At 32.7% G+C, this 13,962-nt stretch overlaps 3 protein-coding genes across 4 annotated transcripts in view; 2 read left to right on the top strand and 1 right to left on the bottom strand.

Moving 5' to 3' along the window:
• The window catches only part of Sol1 (CUB domain-containing protein Sol1), a 233,314-nt gene extending 227,091 nt beyond the window's left edge, over positions 1 to 6,223 (top strand). For both annotated transcript variants that reach the window (XM_011645907.3, XM_011645905.2), the window contains exon 13: positions 1,513 to 6,223. In XM_011645907.3, the coding sequence (XP_011644209.2) occupies positions 1,513 to 1,598 (86 nt within the window). In that variant the 3' untranslated portion in view covers positions 1,599 to 6,223. The remainder of the gene's footprint in view (positions 1 to 1,512) is intronic.
• A 2,169-nt stretch (positions 6,224 to 8,392) lies between these two features.
• Positions 8,393 to 11,644, top strand: LOC105431621 (STAM-binding protein). Its single transcript, XM_011645903.3, has 8 exons — positions 8,393 to 8,734; positions 8,990 to 9,088; positions 9,263 to 9,484; positions 9,601 to 9,777; positions 9,905 to 10,211; positions 10,332 to 10,444; positions 10,591 to 10,693; positions 10,767 to 11,644. Exons 1-8 carry the CDS (start codon positions 8,616 to 8,618, stop codon positions 10,830 to 10,832), a joined length of 1,206 nt encoding a protein of 401 aa, XP_011644205.2. The 5' UTR covers positions 8,393 to 8,615; the 3' UTR covers positions 10,833 to 11,644.
• A 344-nt stretch (positions 11,645 to 11,988) lies between these two features.
• Positions 11,989 to 13,901, bottom strand: Cisd2 (CDGSH iron sulfur domain 2). The gene is made up of 5 exons (XM_011645902.3): positions 13,793 to 13,901; positions 13,575 to 13,717; positions 13,348 to 13,442; positions 12,587 to 12,703; positions 11,989 to 12,304 (listed from the first exon to the last, which is right to left on the bottom strand). The coding sequence occupies exons 2-5, from the start codon at positions 13,672 to 13,674 to the stop codon at positions 12,218 to 12,220; spliced, it is 399 nt and encodes a 132-aa protein (XP_011644204.2). The 5' UTR covers positions 13,675 to 13,717; positions 13,793 to 13,901; the 3' UTR covers positions 11,989 to 12,217.
• Between the last annotated feature and the right edge of the window lie 61 nt (positions 13,902 to 13,962).

The following is a 13,962-nucleotide window of genomic DNA, read 5'->3' as shown; positions in this document are numbered from 1 at the left end:
TAGAAGCGGCCTGGAAAAGGTAGCGCAGGCAGAATGAATTAAGGCGGTGTACTTTAGCCCGTTCCGTCAAATCGAATTGCGCGGAGAGAAGCCCGTTATTCACTCGTTTCGCGTTGGCAAACGGGGTCGAATACCTCGGATTCGTGAAACTTTTGTTACAACTTGGAGCATTGTTGCACGCCCGATGGTTGGAGTAGCCACCCCGGTGCCGCTGGGCTTAATAGCTCGAAATACATCTTCGAGCGCTTGGCCGTCGTTTAAACGCCGTTTTAGAACGGTAACAATTGCAGGATGGAAAAATGTGCAAACTCGACTCGGGATTGTACATGATCGAAACATGTGATATAAATGCCGCGTCGTTCTCTACTGATCCGATTAATCAGACGTTATTAATCGATTCCAATCGATAATAATTCTTCTTTGAAACTATATATTATTTTTCAATCTATCCATCTTCAAAAAAAAAAAGTTTCTCGCTATGATCAATTTTGCAGGAGAGTCTCGAATAGTAATATAATTTGGCTTGCTTCTCATTTGATGAGTATTGTACATTGCACTATTTATAATTAAGCAGAATTGAACTTTCGCATGCGTTACGCGATGCTCTAAAAATTGATTCGATGAGACTAAACTAATATAATTACTTTCGGTACAGCGATTCCGGTATACGTGTTCAACTAAAATTGCTCAGCATTGTCGCGAAACAAGTTGTAAATAGGATTCGACCGGATATGACGGCATATTTATAGGAAATCAACGATAATGTCGTGCTCTACTTTCACTATTCGCAAGGCGCGATATTATGTAACAGCGGTTTCAATATTCTAGATTCTATCGAACTTTGCAATATTTGTCCGTAGGAGCCAACGTGAGATTGCATAATGAACAAAGCGGCGTAACAAGATCTGTTATCAGTTGGTGAACAATCGTTATCGTCAAATTTGACAAAAGTATAACAGTTGTGAAATGGGAGAATGGGATGAGAAGCGATGAGAAAGCTCGAGATATTTCCTGTAGGAAAGAAAAAGAAAAACATTAATTTCCTTTTACATTATTTCCTTTTATATCGCTCGAGAAATCTAGAATATTCTTTTTCGTTTGTAAAAATTATTAATGAGAATTTTGCGCGTTTCGTCATATCGGTCGTAAAAATTGTCACAACGGATACAACTGTTGCAAAAATGTTACGGCATTTTTACTACATCGCGACAGCTCCCCGCGCTGCATTTTTTTCTATTCCGCATACGCGCGGCAATAAAAAAAAGTTCACGTAGAGCAAACACGAACAAAACGTGCGATATGTATATTACTATTTATGCCATCGTTAACATGAGTTATCACGCGTGCGGTTTTACATGCAGGCCAGACGCAGATCGATAACCTCGCGCGCGAGTCACTCCGGAGGGTCAACTGCGAAAGAAGAAGAAGAAAAAAAAAAATAAGAGTTGATTCGAGAGCTTTATTATCGGGCGCGCAAAGTAATCGTGAAATCGTTCTTTTTTTTCATTAAAGGTATCGCGCCTCCACCTCCGCTATTGTTACTGCTGTTGCTGTTGTTGACGAGCTGTCTCTTCGTTGGCGGCAAAAGTTCCCACTAAGAAAAGACGATCATCAAAAGGCGGCCACGCGGACGGGTCCTGGCTCAATTTACAACGAACCGCAACTTCGAGATCGAGAGCCATCCACCAGTCACCAATAGCCTCAGCTTACCGAAGAAAGTGACGACCTCGTTGACAAATTCATCGAGAGGGAGTGCGTTACTGAAGTCTATTATCCCCCGGGACACAAAGTCTTAAATTTGTCCACGCATCCTTTTCTCATCCTATCCCATTCGTCCGCGTCACGTTGACTATCTCGAGGAGAAAGCATCGACGGTAAAATACTTTTACGTCGTCTAAACAGCGTGCAAGAGAAACGACCGTGCGGACGACGATCATTCGTCGGGAATTCGTCGCAGCCCCGTTACCGTAAACAAGAGAAGTAGAATTAATTGGCTGCGTGGTTAAATTGCCGGTTGTTAGCCTACGTGGGTAAGTTATAGTCGACAGATAATTCTTTCGAGAAGAATTCCCCTTGTGGGGAAAAATTTTTCTTTTTTTTTTTTTGTTTTTTTATTTTCTTGTTTTTTTCGCAGATTACTTATCACGCGAAAGCGTGGCTCATTGCCACTGTCTCGATTTAAGCAAATGTACTTTAAATGCACGCGATCTGTGTTTGTCTCGCGTTTCAATTCCGCTTTAATCGCAAGTTAAAAATTGAAAAGCAAGTCCGTCAGTTACAAAGTCTTTTAATTTTCAACGTTTCTTTCAATACTGAGAAAAAGTCAAGCGCGTGCTCTTTTAAACTAGATCCAGACGATGGGCGAACGAGCATGAGCAAATACAAATGAACAACTCGCGACGCCTCGTTCGTACTTACATGAAGCCAGCTGTTCATTCGTGTGTTCACGCTTGTTTGCTTCGTCTAAATGTAGCTTTAGAGAAAATTTATTTACCATTTATTTATACCTGACTTTACTCGTTCGATAGATATCATTTTTCTTTTCTCGCGGAGAAAACGAATCTCTTAAGGCATCTCTCGTAAGTCAAGTCGTCTGTCCATGTATCGCTCGAAAGTCATACGTAGGAAAAAATTCGCCTTCACAGATACATTACGGGCAGACTTATTACTGTACATCCTCTATACGACTGTGATGTTCCCGTTCTTTCTTAGTTTATTAGAGACAAAAGCAAGTCTGATCATTCGCGATAGCGAATTATTTGTAATCGATAATTAGGTCCTGGAGATACTACTGATCGCCGATCGCATCATGGGAACTTAGGAAGCGTATAGTTAAGTATTTATCGTAAAAAATCCTGTTTCAACGAGCGAGCGTTAAACCGACAGGAAAATCGCGGAATAATCCGAAATTTCGGATTTCGAATCCAGTGAGAATACGTAATCGACACGCTTAATGGAATATATGAGAGCGATTAACGGTTGCAATTCTTAAAAATGCGCGTTCGGTTGAGCGATTTCGGCGATAAATGTTTCAATAATGAGCAATACGATGATCGACCGAATTTACGGGCTAGTGACGATTAAAGATGGATATTTTGGAAACATTTTTTGAACTTGTGGACTGCATCAATGTTGTACAATCCGATATTACGGAAGCATTGTCAACTATTAAATTCTTCTAATTTATATTTGCTCGTAATACAAAGGATCGTTTTCATTAAAAACGTTATATTATACAATCAAACTAATTTAAACTGATACAATTATGTGAGCAAAAACTAAGTAGTGAAATGTATATCTTGATTTAATTTTTGGAACTATTATTAACGTTTAATTAAATTCATTTTTCATTGAACTAAAATTAGAGGATACTTTACTTTTTTAAAGAGTGTATATAGAACATTATTACTCTCTTTCTTATGAAGGAGCTTTTAATTGATTTTCTGACAAATTAGGAAGCAATTTTTCATTGAGAGAAAAATTAATGAGCATCCTTTATCTTAATTGAAATTTTTCTGTTTTTTTTTTTAATATTATTTTAGATTAAACCATACATTAAATTTATATTTAAAAAATTTACTCGAAATTAACTAAAATGTAAGTGTAGTTATAGGATGTTATTAAATTTTAATAATTAAAGATACGTCTAATAAATTTTAAAAGCAGTTTAATCTATCTGATATGAAATTACTATCATTATAAATGTTTAAAAAAGAATGGAATTTCTATTTACATATTGGAATTTCAATTTTAACATTCTTTTCTTTAAAGATCAATTAAAAATATTTCCTGTGTGATATATTTTGAAATATTTGTAAATGAGAGAGAGAGAGAGAGAGAGAGAGAGAAAGAGAGAGAAAAATATCAAATAAAAAAGTTGCTTTTCTCTCATACTTGTAATTTGCAGCTCTTTTCGGTTCTTGCAAAATCGTACAACACAAATATACATTCCATTGGAATGTGAAATATTACTTTCAAAGGGTTAAACAGATATCAGAAGAGGGAGAGAGAAGGAGTCTCCTTCAAAGTTAATTTCGCGCATCTTCATGCACGATGCGCGTGCATCGAACCGAGTATAATATGTCCGTTTTGAAGATTGTTGATGTTGATGCTGCTCCGCCATAGAAATGCGAGCAAATATGATGAAAACCGTGCCCGTCTGAGAGTGCAGTCTGTTATAGAATTATTTATACGATGGCCAATACAACTTGAGTAACACAGAAGAAGAGGACTCGGCTCATTGTAGAATTCGGCTGAATGCACTCGCGCGCTACGTTAACGTAACACGTATAGCTCACTTTCTCAAAAAAAAAAATGATTTCGAAAGGGACAAGTTAGCGAAATTATAGGCCCGATGTATTTCATCGAGCTTACTACAGCGATATCTGACAACCAGATAGTGTCGTATTCTAACAGTTCTCCACGCGTCGAGCGTCGAGTCAGTGTAACTGGCTGTATTTGCACAAAATCATGTCGAAAAGCGTGGGCTCGATTATGAGCGAGCATGTTTCTACGTGTGTACATGTGGAAAATCAGCATGGAAGATAATACAAATGTGAGGAATGAGAATGGACTTCTTTCTATGAACTCGATATCAAATTGTGTATCTGCAGATACATAAAAAAACTAGGTAGCAATACTGTCATTGTGTACGTTAGACTCTATCGTGATGAGTACTTTTTAAATAGATTTATAATATTTTTTATAATTTTAAATAGATTTATAATATGTGTTGGTAAAAAATTCTTCCTAAAGTTTCTCGTTGAGTTTTGCAAGAGAAGTAATGTGATGCTCACACGGTGCGACTTCTGTGAGACTGCGTGCGCGCGTGTGTAAGTAACAATAGGAACTGCGTGGGTGATGCGTGTGAGGCCGGAGATCATTTTCATTTTCTGTTGTTCCCACATTAACTGAGAATAAGAGAAATGAAAAGAAGGGGGCAACGCTATTAGTAAGTTGGATATTTAATTGGCACTATGAAATGCTTATATGTAACTATCACCAAATGTAAATATTGTTACATTCGATCCGTTTCAACCGCTGTCACTATACATAGCCATACTGTCTCAAGCCGTACTAGTGATTCACGAATTCGCGAGAGAGTCACCAATGTGAGAAGCGGCGTAGGTCGCAGCTTTGACAGTCGGAGAAAGTATAAACCCTCTCTGTTACCCAATCTACCCCTTCCCCTCCCCCCCCCTCCCCCTCCGAGGCATCGTTAAAACAAAGGTATTCATTTTATGACCGGTACTTATTATCGATCAATTAATCGATTGGCAGTTAATTTAACGTAATGCGTGCATATAAATTAGCTAATTATATGGTTAATTTTATGATAAATATATACAAATTCGCAATAATTTCGCCAAACCGACGCTTGCAATCAATTGATTGATTGAGAGTCAATTTATTGTAACAGATAAATTACGTATAAATTCAATAATGGATTTACGATCATTTATTTATAAGATATGCCGCTGTCCATGAGTTTGGAAACGTAGTAAATTTGAACTGTTTTAAATGATTCTAAAGGAAATTAGTAACAAAAGAAATGTCTGTTGTTATTTCAACGTTAACATGTCACATGGGTAAGAGAGAAACTTTACACGTAACGCAGCCTTCTGAAAAGATACTTAAAGTTGAAAATACTTTGTTAAAAAGTATCGTTATATATGTATATATTATATCGTTATTATATATATATTATATATATGTGTTCACGAACCTATGGACAGTATCGTGTATCTCTTCATCATTAATTTTCGGATTTATGCCTAAAAAAACAAATTGATAAAATTGATAAATTGTAAATTATGTCGGGAATCCGATAGCGATGTACTGTTGGAAACGCTCTGTAATCAGGCAGGAAGTTCAGGGGCGGCCTAGCGGCGCGCGTTCCTGAGTCCTAGAAACGTAACTTTTATCCTTTCGTACCGCCTATTACTGGGACCTACGAGTCGAGTTATCCGAGTTGCGCCTGGGGCGCTCCAAACTTTGTCCTGCGGTTAAAACTATCCGAAAGCATCGCAGTCGTGCCCCGGAACAAAGGCCCGGCCATTGATCGGGGCACCGACTTCGGTATCCGCTGAAAACAGCGGATGTATTTTCTTATTCTGTTTTGAGGCTCTTGCCCGATCGTCTCACGCATAAGTTACGAGAATGTAATGCAATCATCGTTACTGTCCTAATAAACCTTCACGTATGAATCCATACGTCAATTCTACGGTTGCTTTTTCTATTTTAATACCTCCATCCCTCCATCCTTCCATCCACCTCCTCTCTATCGATATTTCGATATCATAGAATACATTGTAGATCTGCCAGAAATTATTGCAAGATTATGTGAGTCACAAAAATTGAATATGAAAAAATTTTTTCGAAAAAATAACGTTATTACGTGTCGGTACGAAATATTGAACAATTGAGTGATTGTTCGCGGTTTTGATGTCACGTCCTCGTCCACGTCGTTCGGCGAAAACTTGAACACCGATTCGCAATCGATAAAGTTCCTCCTACCTCGGGGTTCTCTTCTCTAACCGGGAAACAACCTATAATGCTGAAGAGGCGGTTAAACTTCGCCTCAACTCTGCAAGATCGTTAAATGCGTAAAGGAGGCCGCGTTGTCGTTTGACGCTACGAAATGAGAAACTTACGACACATTAACGTCTTAACATAATTGTTTGAGATAATTATACTCGGTATTTAGAACCCGAATAGACTGCTTATTACGAGCTCTGTTTGTCTCAGCAAAATCTGCCGACAATCGTAAACGTAATATAAGTACGTTTGACTATATTGTTTGCCAAGAGAAAAAAAGTTCTCGCTTCAGAAAGAAAAGGAAAATTAAATATTTACTTATAATTCTCGCCATTATACCATTATATATTACGAGAAACATTCTTTATACTAATACAGATAATTATTTAGACGATGAATTTTTAATAATCATCTTTTTAACATTGCGGTTTACAGAGACTGCAGTTATTAACCTATATAAAGTTAACCATATTTGTGGTTATAATTAATTATTTGCATTGACAAAGTTATAATAATTGGTATAATATTAAATTAGTTATAATTAATTATAAATACGATAGAATTCAGCTTGCACTATTAGTTTTAATCAAAATCGAATAAATAGCTTGTTATATTCCATGCATTAATACTTGCATCAATTTCCTCTGAGAGAGAGAGAGAGAGAGAGAGAGAGAGAGAGAGAGAAATACTTCGAAGAAACATCACTTCAATAAATTTCTCTTATCATGACAATGTTATCAATGAACGATAACAATATATCTTGTGTTCTTTTTAATATTACCGAAGTCGGTAAAGTTGTTTCTTTTACGCTACGATGTATCAACGGATGCATTAGTCGTCGGTAAGGAATAGGAATTACATTTTACAGAAAAAGAATACGATAGGCAAAAAATATATATCTTTTTACAGCAATTTTTAACTCAATTTTTAATAACGTCTCTTATTCCCTTAATTAATCCCGTTAATTAAGCCAAAATATTTTTAAAAATATTAGATGTTTAAATATTAGATGTATCAGATATTTAGATCTTTTTTAAATATTTCATAAATTGTATCAATATTTTACTATTTAAACGATAAATTTTTTAAATATATTGATTGATTATGACTGCGTTTTGATATTTAGGCTGGTTTCCCATGCAGCGTAACTTGCGTAAGCGTAAACTGCGTCATCCAATCAAATTGTCTCAGCTATTCTACATAAATCCGTCTAGACTCTTATTAGACGATTTGATTGGTTGACGCGGTTTATGCTTATGCAAGTAAAGTTATGCTACATATGGGGAACCATCCTCACTGCCAGTACTGAAAATAAATAATATAGTTCAGGTATATTATAGATTTTCAGTCACGTATATTATAGATTTTCAGTACTAGCAGTGAATTTCGAAATGCAGCCTATATCATGTGCTACAGTAGCCAATCAACTTTTTACTTTTACGAAAATCGATAAGTTGGCCATCATGCTTCTCATTGTTGTACATATCATGTTTCTTGTTTTATGGGCAAGAACCAATAGCAAATTCGGTAACTTTAGAGTCCCTATAGTATCCAGGGATTTCGACGAAAAAGGATTGGCCGCTCTCAGGCTTCTGTCTGCTGATGCGTTTTGAATTAAAGACTACTACACATGAAATTATCTGATAAATCATATCTATGAACATATAAATATCTTGACCAATAAAATATTTTGTATTAATATTATCATATTTTTTATAGAGATATTTTATGACTCAAAATTCATATATCATATTTTTCTGCTTGGACATTTTCATGTGTAATAAGTAATATTTTATATAACTAGAGCAAGAAAGAGAGAGAGAAAGAGGGGGGAGAGAGAGAGAGAGAGAGTGAGAGGGAGCCAATGACTAGATGTATCAATGGCATAAATTGCAGTTCATCGCAGTTTGTCAAGTGCGGTGAAGCTAGAATTTAAATAATTAATATTTTTCTATATCTTTTCCTTATTTTGAGAATCAAAATCGAGATAAATGTTTTTAATATCATAAAATTGAAAAACTCTAAAGATTTTTTAGCTATTTCTTAATATCAGAAATTTAATTGGACTAACCTCTAAGATGAGCAAAACTAATCAGACTTGGAAAGAAATGGATATTACAGATCCCAAAGAACGGATCAAGGCTCTTACAGAGCATGCCTCGAGGGTGGAAATTGATCCAAATATTGCACCTAAAAGGTATAAATATATCATTTTTATTATATAAAAATATATAATCATAGAATATTCGAATTGCTTCATTGGAGAAAATATTTTAAGAAACTTCCTTTTTTTAAAAAAAAAATTTGAGAAAATTGAGAAAAAACTTGAATAATAAATTAATAAAAAATTAAAAATTAATCATTTTGATTAATTTCACAATTAGAAAATATCTTATCAAAAGGAGTTATTTAATTTCTTTCAGTAATCTTTATGGTATCTTTTTAATTTTAGATATTATCGCACTGGAGTAGAAATGGTCAGATTAGCAAATATGAATATGCAATACCACTACTACGAAAATGCTTTCACATTATATATGAAGTTCATAACGTAGGTAATTAATAATAATTAAACATATCTTTATCTGTTTTTTGTTACAATAATAATTTAAATGTTGATAAAATATAAATATAAATAGAAAATATCTTCTTTAATACAAATAATTGTCAAATATTAAAATTCATTATTTATATATACATATTATTAAACATCCTGTTGTTACAGACTTTTTGTGGATAAAATACAACACCATCCGCAATATGATAGTGTATCAGCTAAGGATAGAGCAATGAATAGAGATGCCTTACGAATAGTTATTCCTAAAGCTGAAAAACTAAAGAAACAATTATTGGAGCAATATCAAGCAGAGCTGGATAAGTATTTAGAAGATTTGAAAGAAAAAGAAAGGATTGAAAAGGAACGTTTGAGACAAGAAGAACTTCAAAGGTATTTAATTATCTTACATATATTTATTACAGTAAAATTGATAATTTTTATTAAAAAATAATTTATATTTTTAATCTTTATCAAGAAATAAACTGTACGATATCACGTTTGTTCAGGCAAAAGGAAGAAGAAATTAGAAGAAACAAAATGGCTGCTTTGGCTGCTGTTAGAGCAGCTAAAGCTGCTATTAATGCTAATGTATTAGTGGAGGCAAAAAGTTTGCCTTCTATCGCACCAAAGACTGTGATAAGTGCTACAAATGATGATAAAGCACTCAAAATTTCCAAGGATATGTAAATATAATTATTTAAAATTATATCATTAAAATTGATTATTAAAAATGTGATATATTTAAAATATATTTGGTGCACACAGATGTACATATATGAATTGCTATGTCAAATGCTTTTTTTTTTTTAGAAAAACACCAACAGTGGATCGTTCTACAAAGCCTTCCTTATTGACGAGCGACGGCTTATCTTTGCGTGACGTTATTTTGCCGACCAAATTAATGCACAACTTTCTGACGCTTGCCTTTCACAATACAATGAGCAATAAAGAGACTTGCGGCATTTTGGCTGGGCGATTGGAGCGAAATAAGTTGATGGTGACACATCTATTGATACCAGAACAAACTGGCACTCCAGATTCTTGTACTACACACAATGAAGAAGATATCTTTGATTATCAAGATCAGCATAATCTTATCACTCTTGGTTGGATTCATGTAAGATTTACCTTTTGTAATCTTGTTTGTAATTTATATTATTAAAAACATTGCTAAATGATTCATTCATTTATTTTTAATTTATTGTGAGTATAATTATATATTACATATATATTGCAGACGCATCCTACACAGACTGCATTCTTATCGAGCGTGGATCTTCATACGCATTGTGCTTATCAATTGATGATGGCGGAAGCCATAGCGATAGTTTGCGCGCCCAAGTATGATGAGTACGTATGAAAAATTTTACACACATTGCGCACATCTTGCGCCATATTGAATTCTTGAAAGGATTATTTAAATACCCCATAAGAATTAAATCAGAATTTATTTTGATATTTGCTATGATTTTTGTCATATGATATTCTTTATATAGAACGGGATTCTTCATTTTGACACCTGATTACGGCTTGGATTTCATCGCAAATTGCAGAGAAACGGGATTTCATCCACATCCCTCTGAATCACCGTTATACATGGTAAATATAATTGTTATTTAATAATATCTTTAATGCAAATATTGTATGTTACATAGTTTTTCTATTGTTTTAGAAAGCAAAACATTGTAAATTGGATGTAACGGCACTTATCGAAGTCGTGGATTTGCAAAGAAAATGATACATCTCAAATACAGGATAATTATTTTATTGAAAAATATTTTTAATTAAATCTTAGAAAATAGCAATTTATAAAATCACGTATCTTATTATATGATTAGTGCATAACTATATAATATCAAAAATCTATGACCAGTTAATAATAATAATTTAATTGCACTGAAAATATGCTATGAAACTTATTAATATTATAAAAAATACTTTATATTTATGATATATAGAGATTTATAATATATTGTTCTTGCAGACAGAAAACATAATAATTAAAGGATTATTAGTTATTGTATTAGAAATTAGTACAAAGGAATTATTATTATTAGCTGATAATTAGTAACTTTCGAATTTCAAAAAGAAATATTTATATATGGCTAACAATAATCTAAGTAGCAACAATCTAAGTATATTCTGTTCATTTATATTTTATATTTTCTCAATTTTAATCATGTTTATATAATTGTTTATATAATTTGTTTATATAATTTATTTTTGTTATAGTCATATTTTATCTTGTTATATCGATTCTTATATAAACTGAAATATTTTATTTTATTGTTTACATAATATAAATTTTGTTAATTTCTTTATCTGAAATATATTTCTAAAAAAGATACGAAATATATTTTAAATATTTTTTTAAGTTTTTTACATTACAGATAAAAACATTTAATTATAAGAATCATTAACATCTATTGATTAAAATTAATTTTATCCCAGATCAGTATTAATAACTTAATATTTAATTAATAATTATTAAAATTTTAATTTGTATTAAAAATCAATTTCAAAAATAAATTTCAACTTAATATAAATAAATTTTATTATATAATTTTTCATTCATGGAATATGGAATGGCAGCACAAATTTCAAGTTAAAATAAATATCTGATTTTCCGTGTAAAAAAATGCTTATATAAAATTCGTCGTGCCTTTTTGAAAATAACAAGAGTGTTCATGTAATATTATATTCTAATAATTCTGTGACAAAGGAATAAAAGGTCACGTCACAATAGTTATGAAAAGCTTTGTACATATTGATCTTACTGATGAATATTATAGATGGGATATATATAAAATAAAATTATTTATTCATTTTGTTTTATTAACATTACATTAATCGTTTGATTCAATAATTATAAATAAATATAAAAGACCACTGAATATATTATGGAAATAAATTTATTTATAAACCTTCCCTTATATAGAATCCAGGCATCTTAAAAAATAAATCGGTAGACATTGTTTTGTAAAGTTTATCTACAGAGGGGGATGACATTCATCTGTAATTCATTCTCCCTCATATATTTATCTACAGCATGGCGCGTAAATAGCTATTTTACAAAAATGAGAAATTACCGATGTGACAGTAATTAGTCAATTATGATAACAATTATTCTTTCTTTGTGATGATGAGTGGACCCACATTGTCACCACATTGATTATTATGACGTCCGTGAGTACCATCACAGTACGGCCACTGTACATAAAAAAAAATGATTAAGAATAATATATATCTATAAGACATCTTTTGTAGTGTGTGTGTGTGTGTGTGTGTGTGTGTGTGTGTGTGTGTGTGTGTGTGTGTGTGTGCGTGCGTGCGTGCGTGTGCGCGCGCGCGCGCGCGCGCGCGCGCGTATCAATAATTAATATGATAAAAAATTATTTTATAATCAATATAAATAGTACATGATTTAGAGAATTTATTAAAATCAAAATTAATCACTTGCTTTATAAGAGCTTTTTTGATTAAAGAACTTACATTTTCAGATCTCCAACACCGACAGAAAACAGCCTTTTCAGAGATATCTTCGATATCAACAGTGTCCACTACTTTTGGAATATCTTTCTTTATTTTGAGATTAACACGTCCAAGACACTGTGTAATAAATAACTTATATTAACACGTTATTTATATATAATTTCCATCATTAATTATTATTTTAATTATGCAATAAAATATAATAAAAATAATATTAACAGAATCAAGAAAAAAATTATTTCATTCAAAATATAAACAGAATTTGTTTATATTTACAACTATATTATATTTTATTATATTTTAAATATAAAATATCCCTTCACTTGAATTTTACATTTAAATGCTTCTTTAAAAGCACATTAAAAACTTCTTTATAATTTCAAGTATAATATTTAATTAAAAATATTTTTTTAACATAGAATAAAAATGTTATCATATATTCAAATATTCTAACTTAATATTATAAACATTATATCAAAATTTCATGAAAATTGAAATATTCTAATAAAATCTGTATAAAATAAAAGATTGCAATATAGGACATCTGTATTATACTTGAGCACATAGAAAACAAACATAGAGAACAGTTGAGAAATTGAAGTCATCCACCTTCTAGTTAATAGCAAGTTTATGGCAAGTTGACAACGAATAGTTGGAAGTTTTTATCTGGAAGTTACATAACTTTTCTAACGATATCATAGTAGTTCAACACGGAACTTGTCCTTGATACTTTCTACAAGAAATAGGCATAATATACATACCGCAGGTCTGCCAAGAGGACAAAACGCCCTGTAGGACATATATCCCAAACCTGCGAGAAAGGCAGTGGGTGGCAGAAGAGCGAACCAGTCCCTTACTGAGAAAAAGGAGATAAAACAAGAATTAAAAAAAAAATTAAACAGTTCTTCAAAGTTCGAGAGGTTATGTCAAAGTCCGAATGGTGATACGTCGATGTAACTGTAGTGTAAAATGTGGCAGCACAAATTACCTCCTAGACGAAACCATCCCCCTATCGAATCGGGAATCGGCAGGCCAGCCAGATAATTCGGAACGGACACTTTGACAAGATGTGCGATTGGTTCCATCATCGGTCGGCTGCTGACTGGCGATGGCGATAATCATCAGTGTCCGCTAACAGTGCCGAATCAAAATTAGGAAAAATTTTTTGTAAATTCGCATTATACATTTATCTTTATAATCACTTACAAAGAAAGGTGCAATTATAAAATCATAACAAATCATAGCAAAACTATCAGTTTTCATACATATTTCTTCTTTTCACCGACATAACATCTGTTCTTTTTAACTGAACTTTCTGCACTTTCTTATTTTTTTCTCCAATGTAAAGAGAAAAAGAGAAAAAATAAACGGTACAA

The sequence above is a fragment of the Pogonomyrmex barbatus genome, unplaced genomic scaffold, assembly GCF_055798465.1.
Source record: "Pogonomyrmex barbatus isolate J1 unplaced genomic scaffold, ASM5579846v1 scaffold3, whole genome shotgun sequence".
NCBI lineage: Eukaryota > Metazoa > Arthropoda > Insecta > Hymenoptera > Formicidae > Pogonomyrmex > Pogonomyrmex barbatus.
The sequence above is the reverse complement of the archived record's forward strand: the minus strand, read 5'-3'. Positions and strand labels throughout refer to the sequence as shown.

What these genes read in the sequence shown, in the direction of transcription:
- Cisd2 (XM_011645902.3), bottom strand. Translation starts at nt 13,674, where the DNA reads ATGATGGAACCAATCGCACATCTTGTCAAAGTGTCCGTTCCGAATTAT. An exon ending in GTCCTCTTGGCAGACCTGCG is followed by an intron (nt 12,704 to 13,347) that starts GTATGTATATTA and finishes TTTATTACACAG; the next exon opens with TGTCTTGGACGTGTTAATCT. An exon ending in GGTGTTGGAGATCTGAAAAT is followed by an intron (nt 12,305 to 12,586) that starts GTAAGTTCTTTA and finishes TTTTATGTACAG; the next exon opens with TGGCCGTACTGTGATGGTAC.
- LOC105431621 (XM_011645903.3), top strand. Translation starts at nt 8,616, where the DNA reads ATGAGCAAAACTAATCAGACTTGGAAAGAAATGGATATTACAGATCCC. An exon ending in AGACAAGAAGAACTTCAAAG is followed by an intron (nt 9,485 to 9,600) that starts GTATTTAATTAT and finishes ACGTTTGTTCAG; the next exon opens with GCAAAAGGAAGAAGAAATTA. An exon ending in CTGAATCACCGTTATACATG is followed by an intron (nt 10,694 to 10,766) that starts GTAAATATAATT and finishes CTATTGTTTTAG; the next exon opens with AAAGCAAAACATTGTAAATT.